Source organism: Protopterus annectens, chromosome 4.part0 (assembly GCF_019279795.1).
Source record: "Protopterus annectens isolate FY-2018-M chromosome 4.part0, PAN1.0, whole genome shotgun sequence".
Taxonomy (NCBI): Eukaryota; Metazoa; Chordata; order Ceratodontiformes; family Protopteridae; genus Protopterus; species Protopterus annectens.
The window spans coordinates 609,589,998-609,600,500 of NC_056733.1; the positions used below are offsets into that span (position 1 = coordinate 609,589,998).

Genomic DNA, 10,503 nt, shown 5'->3' on the forward strand with positions numbered 1-10,503 from the left:
GGGCATGGTCGTCACAGCTTGTTTAATTGCTAAGATGATTGAGATGGTGCCACCTCATACCAGAACACAAGAATCTGAATACTTTACACTGTTTTGTGGGATTGTAAATATATGGTACAAAATGAAAACAGTAATCAAAGATGAACAGCTAACACATCTAAAGAAATTATACAGTGATGTGAATGATTGGGTGAGGGTGATGAGAAAAGTAAAATGCCTCATCTCCACCTTTTCTATACTTTTAAAATTGTCACTGAGTAATACATAGTAGGTAAACTACCTGTGGCTCTCTCGGTTAGGTTAACAGTTGTTTTCCCCTGCCATTTATTACTTATCTTACTGTCATTTGGAAAGGTACACTGGCAAAGCATCATTTGCAAGGGAAAAAAAAATTTTGGACCATTGAGCTAATGCAGAGTATGTGTTTGTTTATGACATTCATCAGAGATGTAGCCATGTAGAAGAATTTAGAGTGTTTTAAAGAGTATAGGTCCAATAGCATGATAGGCAAATGGAGAAGACTTACGGTACACTTGACAAAATACCGTTTGCAAGGGAAAAAAATCACAGCTGCTTAAGCTGAACTTACCATAACAGTAGATGTTCAAATGATCACTGCTGCAGTAGCCTTAGCTATATGGGTTATATCCTGCCAAGGATAAAACAGTTGGCCAGCTTCCAAAGCTTCAGGGCACCTTCCGAGTGCCAGCAGGTGTGTGCTTTGTGGAAGGAAAACTAAGGCAAATCTGGATAAGATTTTAAAGAGCAATGACAGAACATTGCCAGCAAAAGTCTGTATAGTCAAAGTTACGTTTTTTTTCCAGTAATAATATAGGGTTGTAAGAGCTGGACTACAAGTAAGGCTGTACAATGGAAAAGTGATTCTTTTGAACTTGTGGTTCTGGAGAAAACTTGTGAAAATTCTGTGGACTGCAACAAGACCAAATCAGTCAGTATGTAAGGAAATAAATTCAGAGTGTTCGCTGGAAAGCCTGATGATAAAACTAAAACTCACATACTTTGACCAGAAAATGTGAAGACAGGTTCATAATTACCGCCCCATAAGCTTAACAAGTCTAGTCTGCAAAGCTATGGAGAGGATCATAATGGAGCTCATAAACAAAGATATAGGGGACTTGCAGACATTGGACCCGACCCAGTTTGGCTTCGTCAAGGGAAGATCATGCCTTTTGAACTTGGTCGACTTCTTCGAAACAGTCACCAAGGCCATTGATGAGGGAAAGGCAGTCCATACAGCCTACCTTGACCTTGCAACACAATACCCCACTCGGGTATTGTAGAAAAACTTACCAGCTTAAATGTCACAAGATGGGTTGCAAACTGGCTTAAGGACAGAACCCACAGGGTTAGAGTTGCTGGCGCTATGTCAGACTCCAAGCCGGTCACAAGTGGTGTCCCACAGGGCTCGGTCCTTGGCCCCCTATTGTTCGGCATCTACTTCTCAGAGGTACAGGCCAACATGGGAGGACTTTGGCTGACAAAATTTGCAGACGACTGCAAACTGGGCGCCATAGTGGAAAGTGCATCGGACACGGATATCCTTCAGAAGGGACTCACGGAAACAGATAGCTGGTGCCAGAGCCATGGCCTGTAGTTAAACGCCAAAAAATGTATAGTCATACCCTTTGGGAAAAACAAGGTAACCCCAAGCTACCATATAGGTGGCAATCCACTAAGCACAGAAGAGGTTATCAGGGACCTGGGGACCCAGGTTGACAGTGGCCTTTCTTTTGACACTCATGTTGCTAAAGTGGTTAGAAAGACCTTCTACATTGCCCACCTGATCATGAAGGGATTCACATCCAGATCTAGTGAGGTCATTGTTCCCCTGTACTCTTCACTTATCAGACCAATGATCGAGTACAATGCCCCATTCGGGATGTATCTCGCCCGACATCTGCAGCAATTGGAGAAACCCCAAAAGTTCCTCACCAAAAGGATAAAGGGACTCCAAAATCTGTCATATGCTGCCAGATTGAAGAAACTCCAGCTCTATTCAGTCGCATACCGTCTGCTCAGAGGTGACATGTGCCTGACATACAAGGCCATGTCCAACCCAGAATTAATGGACATGCTCCACCTCAAAAAATCCAAATCCACCAAAACCACTAGAGCAAGTGACTTAAACCTTAGCACGGATATAAATAGGACGTGCTGGAGGGATAGATTTATCACTCAGAGACTCCCTATGCTGTGGAATAGAGTCCCGGTCCATGTGAGGCAGAGCACCTCGCTGGCTCTGTTCAAGAGAAATCTTGACCTGTGGATGGGAGATCGTAGGTTTACCCCGGGAATCATCTCTGTGTCACTGCTGGACAGAGGCACAACAAACTAATGGGTACAGTATTTTTTCATATAAGGGGTGGCGTAAGCCACAAAAATTCGGGCTAGGCTTATAAATGCCTTGGGGCAGATAGCCTAGTATAACCCTATGAACCTATGAACCTATTAGAGAAAGCACTGGTGCTGAGAAAGATCAAAGGCAGAAGAAGAGGAAGATAGAGGCCAAGATGGATAGACAGCATTACTCAAGGAATGAACATGAATTTTTCTCAAACTAAGAAACAGTTTTTGACAGACAGGATATGGTATGCTAAAGTCCTTGAGGTCATAAAGAGTTGGGCTTGACAAAACAGCATCAACATGGCCTGAATGGGGATTGCCATTTTGATACACTTACTTTTCGGTCTTTCTTACTTCCATAATGCAGATTGTATTGCCATAATATTTCATAGCCATGATGCAACAAATCATATGTCTATTTCTACTTTCACTTATATTGAAATGTTCTGATTCTCTGGCTTCTTAGCGGCAGTTTTTTTTTTTGTTATACAAACAACAACTAAAGTACTGAGATTCTAGCAAGTTTAGCTATTACAGACTGACCCCCCCACCCCCACCCAAACACACACACAGCTTTAGTAAGGTAACAGATAAAGCAGCTCCAGCTCAGTTGTCTGTGAGTGCCAGCTGACACTTCAAAATCCCGGTAAGCCTTCTTTAAGCCAACTTTCAATGGTCTGTACACAGTCTTTAACCTTCTACAATTACATAGGTAACACCAAAACCTCAGTGGTCAAAAATATAAGTATTTGCCAGTTTATTTGTGTAAAGTTGCAAGACAAATTATCCTAACTCTTCATATAAATATTTATCTAACAACTATTTCAAATTGAGTTTCACTTTAACTCCAGATGAAGGGCTCTTGCCAGCCCAAAAGCTTGAATAACTGCAAAACATATGTTGGTCCAGTAAAAGTCATCACAGCATTCCAGTGTCTATGTGTTTTCTCTTAGTGGACCATCATGACATTTCATAATTTTTTTCTATTTTATCTCAACATAACAGACATATAAGATGTAAAATCGTGGGCACTGACAATTGAGAATAAGATTGTGGTCTCATCTATGTCATGCAGGCTGAGACAAATTCCTTTCCACAAAGAATGCAAGATCTCCATAGGAAAATTGTAGTGGGAAATTCATGATCTGTGGAAGGAAATATGGAACTGAAAAGACTGAAAGATACCAAAGGGTTTCTGGGTACTAAACTACATCTTGGTAATTTGACAGACAGAAAAAAAAACGTCTGAGATGAGGTCAACAACATTAGCAGCTTGAACTGTCTTTTACACTCTCACTAACTGGTGAAACACAGCACAGGACTAGAAATGCAGAAGGAATTCTGTCACATAAGCCGTCACTTACAATGCAAACAATTTGAATACATATCTTCTTAGTTGTAATTAAAATATTATAGTATAATTAACAGCATTGATAAATAGGGTGTGGTGAGTTTCTGTCAAACCAGAACTCAAAAGCTCAAGGCAACCCAAAGAGGGTCTATATCAGAACATTGAAGTATTAAAACTTCGAATGTTCTGATATCGAACACTATTCAGCGAACGCTACGATTGTTTGTACGTTAGGGTTAGAGGTGGGTTAAGTGAGTTAGGGTTAGGGCGCAGGTTAGGTGAGTGTGCGATAGTGACAGACCTTAGGGTTAGGGTTTGGGTTAAGGTAAGTGGGTAGATAGTAGTGTATGTTTAGTTTAGTGTAGCGTTAGATGTAGGAATTTAAGTGTATGTGTGTGGTTGCTGTTTGTCTGATGTGCTTGTGTTGTGTGTATGTGTTTTGGAGCAGCAAATTATTTCCATGGGAAAAAATTTGCTGTTCTGAATGTTCGATATTTTCATGTTTAGATGTTTTGGGGCCGATGAAATAGCGTTCGCTATTTTCATCTTTCGATAATGTGATATAAATGCCCCAAAGAAACCCAGCACAACAGTGCTACTACCTTTACACTGGCTTCATAGTTCTGAGGGAATTAGCCCCTCTCTTCAAAATATTGTTTAGCTACCAAAGAGTGCATTTTTTCCAGAAAATACAGACTTTGGAGTTACACACTCATGGTTAAATAAATGGAAGCAAAACAATGTCACCTACTGATGGCATTACCCAAATGCCATGGTTTGGAGTGACAGAGTTAGGATGAGTAATACTCTACATGAACAATTATAACCAAACTAAGATACCTCTAGCTAACACCAGTGGAGATAAACTGAGGAATCTGTACTGAATACACTACATTAATATGACTGTATTATGAACAGTCTTACTTCAGGAATAAAGAACTGATTATGTGTCTACTATATGTGAGGTCCTTACGCTACTTCATACTTCCTGTAACCCAAAATAAAATACCACCTCTAAAACTTCTTTGGGATATTAACACTTTAAAGTGTGTCTAGTTAAAGGTGCATATAGCTAGACATCGTATGGTCCTTGTGATCTCTTGACTATTATTATTCCTATGTTCCTAACACAAGGATATATCTGGATATTGCTTTTTTTTTTTTTTTAAACATGTATTCTTTACAGCATAACTACTAAAACATAAAACCTACAAAAAGGAAACAGATCAAGGGCAATTAATGCATTCGTTCCTAAGGATAGTAAAAATAATGAATAATACTGGTGAAGAAAAACTACTAAGATGCATCAGCTCCAGTGCTATACAGGGATAAAGCTCTGGCTGCATTTCAGATGACCAGATCTCAACTAGCGGCTCAAATGCTCGACATAGTTGGTAGAGAAGATGGATAAGAAGATCTTGGTAAAGGGTGAAGTTGAGCTAACTGCATGTACCTGCAATCTTTTGGAGGAAGGAGTGGGACATTATCCTAGGTAAGGGGTGAGGTTGAGCTAACTGCATGCACCTGCAATCTTTTGGAGGAAGGAGTAGGACATTATCCTAAGAACAAGCATGTCGTACATCAATTTGCCCTGTGGTAGTGGCCTTCATTCAGAAAGTGCACAATAGCATGCACTAGCATAGGGGGAAAAGTAATGGATCCTGCAATGGTGTGGGTTGTATGACTCACCACCCAAGGGAAGGGTTAGGATGTAGAGAAACACACTCAAAACCAAAATGCCTGTGAGAGCACAAGTGACCCTCATGGCTGCATAACTGATCTCCGTTCTAGATAGCTCTTAACCCTCATACCTACATGGATGACCCCCACCACAAGGGAATAAATGGATTCAAAGTCCAGTTGGGGATAGGCTCAATGAGAAGCCATTAAGAAGAAAAAAAATAATTGCAATAAAAATGCATGCACACTGGAGCAAGAGCATGAAATAATGTACCAAGCTCAGTTCTGTAGCATACAAGGCTACAGGCCTGACTGTGTCTCAAACAACCTTTGTTGGTGGAAAAAACTGTAGGGAGGGAAAAGTTAATGGCATCTATCAGCATACCCATCGGGGGGCTACAGTTCACCCTTGCCACAAGACACCTACACAGGAGTACATGGATATATTTGGCAATGTAAAAGTCACTAGATGACTCCACATTGTATTGAACCTGGAAGACTTGCATGGAAGCATGCAACAACTCTCACAGGAAGCAGCACAGAGGAAAGTAACAGCTGCAGTGGGGAGCGGTAAGGCTTGCCAATGGCAGGGGAGTCTACATAATTTGGCAGACAGGCTCTCTCCCTATCCCCCAACTCTCATTTCCAAGAAATGGATGGAGCACCCACCTCAGCTAGAGAATGAATGGGGTGCAAGGTTGTCACCTTGCCTGGAAAATGTAATGGTCTGTCTCCTGCTCTAAGAGGAAAATGAACAGACCAACAGGAGGCAGGCAAGATAGCCACTGGGTGAGGTCATGCAGACATTAAAATAAAAAACAGTTTCATTATAAAATAAATATTGGCAAACTATAAATTTCTAGAATTTTTGGATATAGTTAACAGCACTGAAAAATGAGGCATGTAGTTAAGGATACCAAGGGAGTAAACAAAGGTCTACCATAACATAGACTTTCTAAATGTGGTTCTATCCGAAAAAAAGCATATAGTTTTACCCAGAAAGCATACAAAGATGAACCATATCAGACACTTTCTAAATGCAATTTCTATCAGAAAAAATACATATCGCTTTATGAATTCATGACAGTATGAGAATAAAGAAATAATACATATCCTCGGTCTGTTTACTTTGTTAGGTCACTACAGTTTACTATGCCACACCAGCAAAGGCTGGCCTTAAGGAGAGAAACACTAGGTAGTTTCCTAGAGTATACATCTTGTTGGGAGATGGTGCACAAACACTGTAAATATTTATACTGGGAACACTATTGATAAGTTACCAGTTTCCCTTTTCTTCAAAGCTTCCTACTCTCTTCCATTGGTAGCTCCATGGCATGGAGCCGCAAAGTCCTGACTGCAATCCAGACAATCCGGGTTCAATTAAAAAGCCTGGAAACCAAAAGATCTAGTTGGAGAGATGGAAATAAGTGGCATTTTGCTAGCTCACCATCCTGTTGTGGGAAGGAGGTGAAGAAAGATGACAGCTTTTGGAGGTGAACAGAGATGGAGAGATGACAGCTTTTGGAGTGATGCACTTCTTACTGAGTAAGCAGAGGGTTGCAGATGTTAAATGCATAAAGAAACATGTATGTAGACTTGGTGTTACTAAGCTGTTTTGCGTTACCTTTCATTGGCATATGGGTGACTACATACCCATGCAAGGAGGTGGCTAGTAAGCCCTCATGGAGGCAAGAGTGCCCACATCAGCTCTCAAGGAGTGAGGTTAGAGACAACCAAATAATCCCTCATCCAACTAGTTAGACAGCAGTATACTATAGCTGATAACCACAGTTCAGACAGATACATCCCCAGCCTAGAGAAAATTTGGGTTAATCCTTAAAGACAAATGCCCTTCGCATGGGGGGCTGTGAGGCCAAACCCTCAGGCCTTTGAGTCAATGGCCATACTGAGAAGAAGCATGGACCAGATCATAAATGTGACTACTGTGGATGGGCACTGGACAGACCACAACAGCACCCTTCATGTTTGCCTAGATGACAGATGACCAGAAGTTCCTTTCACCTGTCTCCATCTGGTCTAAGACTTATTTCACTAGTGTTGCATCTTCTTCTGTGTAAGGGTGACCCTCCAAATGGTTGACATATGGTGCCAATTTCATGAGGTGAAGGGCAGAATTAACAGGCAGCTAGGGATAAGGGGGCTTGACAGTCAGCATTGATGAGGGGCAAAAAGCACACAGAAAAAAAAAATCCTTCCATTCCAGATATAGTTCAAGGCATATCATTCTCATATGGCAGCCATTCATTCCAGCAGCATTTTCTTTTAAACCCTTATCCCTTAGCATAAATCAGGTGAAGTATGAGATTTCTAATGTAGCATGTGTGGCCTCTACCCATGAAATATGGGCGATCATTACAAAAAAATCAACTCTTATAGAGCTCAGAGTACCCACACAGTCATCTCTGAGAAACTGTAAGGAGAGTTTTAGACTGACTGGCATTTCAGTAAAAGTTAAACTCTGCACACATAGCATTCAACCTCTCAGCTCCAGAATCAAGGTCAAAGCCAAAAAATAATGGGGGGAGGGGAACGCCACAAATAGGTACAGATTTAAGTATTACTCATACACTTAAAACATTTCTATAACAACAGGTTTTGCACTAACATGCATTTTCTAAGGATATAATGTCTGCAACTCAAATAACTGTTATTAATTAGTGAATGCAGTCCTCAAAAAATTTCTGAAAGCCATAAATTTTATGAGGAACAGATAAAAAAATATTACACAAAATCAGGGACAGTTTTAATGTATATTTAAAGGTTAGCTTCATTCAAATGGATCAGGGATTATTCATTCCATCCTGTTAAGAGCTGGAGGAGGGATTTTTATTTATTTATTGACATTTGATTATCATGAAAGTCCAACTTGGTAGAATCCCAGGGAAAAAAAGCTCCAAATTATTGCATAACATTTTAAGATCGATAGTTTTACAGTCTTCAAAACTAAAACTAAAACATCTGCAGTTTAAATTATTATAACAAATTATATAAATAATTTTTATTAATACATTAAACACAGCACTCCACTAGACTAGCTAGGTAAACCTTAAACAGCAAAAAACACCCATAAGTTGAATCCTCGTTATGAAAAACTGCTCTTGAGGAAAATCAGGTACCTATCATTCCACAGACTCTTGGTTGGTCCAGTGGCATTAACAACTGGGTTCAATCTCCAAAGAAAGGTTAGAGTTTTCCTTTCCTGTTAATACTAGGTTCGTAGTTTGTACCTCACTGGATGCTTACGCTTCTGTGTGTGTTTTTAATCACCTTCATGATGATTTCCTAGCTGAAAGGAAAAACTGCTCTTGGTGGAAACCATGTACCTAGGTGTCCTGAGATTCCTTGTTGGTCCTGTGGCAGTCATCCCCAAGGGTTTGGGATCAATCCTCAGACAAGAGTCAGAATTTTCACTCTTGTTGAGATGTTAACTCATTTAGATTGGGGAAGTGGTTAATTACTAAACTCTGTTCTGAGCTAAGATAAGTGGGTATTAAAATAATGTGTCATTTATATGGCAGGAATTTTTTTTATCCCCACTGTGGTGTTGCGGTAGCGTTGTCGCCTCACAGTAAGACGCTGTCCAGTTCGATTCTCAGCTAAAGCGTCTTCCGCGTGGAGACATACGTGAATGGGCGTATCTTCATTGAAGGTTGTGCGTCAGGGCTGGCAAATCGGCACGTAAAAATCAACTGTCAATCATTAGCGGACCGGAGTTCCGCTGTGGCGACCCCTAACTGGTAAAAGCTGAAAGACACAACAACAACTGCACGTCTAGTTAGTGTATATCACGATGTGCGTGCCTTCTACTTTGTATCTTTCACCTGTTGTATTTCAAATTTCTGTAATTCTTTGATTGTGACATTTTATACACTAAATTGTTTGTAACTGGAGCTTTTCTCCTCAGGTCTTCACTGAAAACGGGCCACAAGCCCAGTTAGACCAACCCGGTTAACAAATGTCAATCAATCAATCAATAAATAGTTGCTGCCTACTGGTATACAAGTTAGTTTAAGAGAAGGGAAAAGTAGTATAAAATTGCCAGCGTTGGTTCCCTAAATCGGATGCAACGCCAGTCAGCAACTCCTCCCAATTTTATGGACGTCCTAATTTTGATTCAAAAGCTCCGTTCCTCTAAATTGAATGATTACTTTTTTCATTACAACAGACTTCGGTCATTGGGGGGGGGGCGTAGATCCACATCCTTTCAATCACCTAAGTTAAAAGAACCACTTTTAAACAGTGCCCCTAGATCAAGATAACTTTTTCTATAAGTATTTTGCGCTGTTCATAATTCCGGAGGATTCTTTACACACATATACACAAAACTGGGAGCTGCATGATTAACTAAACATATATGCAAACTGTTGACTGCCAACGTGGATAACCCACCTACTTCCACTTCAACTTCTATTTCCTCTTCTTTAATCACACTGAAGAAAAAGAGTGCAGAAACCGTCTCTTGCTCGCTTACACTACTTTCATTCAGGTATTTCAGTATTACTTGCTCGTATTCCCCGTCATTCCTGGCCAGAAGTTCGTCAAATAAGTTGAAGTCTGGTAAACTAAAAGCAGCAGACACTCGATCTCTTATCCACTCCAAACGGGGATCATCTAAAGACATCTTGCTGCTAAAAATAAATATTTCAAAACATCAAAAAATGTAACAAACACTAAACCAAAAAGGGGCTCTGAATGACTCAAGTCTGTGCGTCCGTGTAAACGTTTAACAATAAGACCAAGTTAGTTCCGTTTACGCGGTGTTGTTGCCATAGCAACACTGGAGCGCTTCGATACCGCAAACACAACAGCAGAATCCCGAATATGTTTTAGTACAATAAGCGTGCCTGTTGACCCAATGGGGACACATGTAGAAATAATCAGGGACGATTGGGAACGCTGTTATAATAGTAGCACTCTAAACTTTAGACATTGACAGACTAAGAGGATAACTAGTTAATATTTTCTAAAGTAAAAGAAGCTTATAACTCTGTTTATTGTCATTATTCATTGAGTATAAATTAACCACCTTTTCTACAAACGTTAGCAGTTTTAGGGAGGGATTAAAAGCAGAGCTAAATTTTGTGTCA

At 40.3% G+C, this 10,503-nt stretch overlaps 1 protein-coding gene across 1 annotated transcript in view; it reads right to left on the bottom strand.

Annotated features, from left to right (window-relative positions):
* The window catches only part of DNAH10 (dynein axonemal heavy chain 10), a 5,879,077-nt gene extending 5,868,968 nt beyond the window's left edge, over positions 1-10,109 (bottom strand). The window contains exon 1 of the mRNA XM_044069759.1: positions 9,806-10,109. Coding sequence (XP_043925694.1) covers positions 9,806-10,037 — 232 coding nt within the window. The 5' untranslated portion in view covers positions 10,038-10,109. The remainder of the gene's footprint in view (positions 1-9,805) is intronic.
* Between the last annotated feature and the right edge of the window lie 394 nt (positions 10,110-10,503).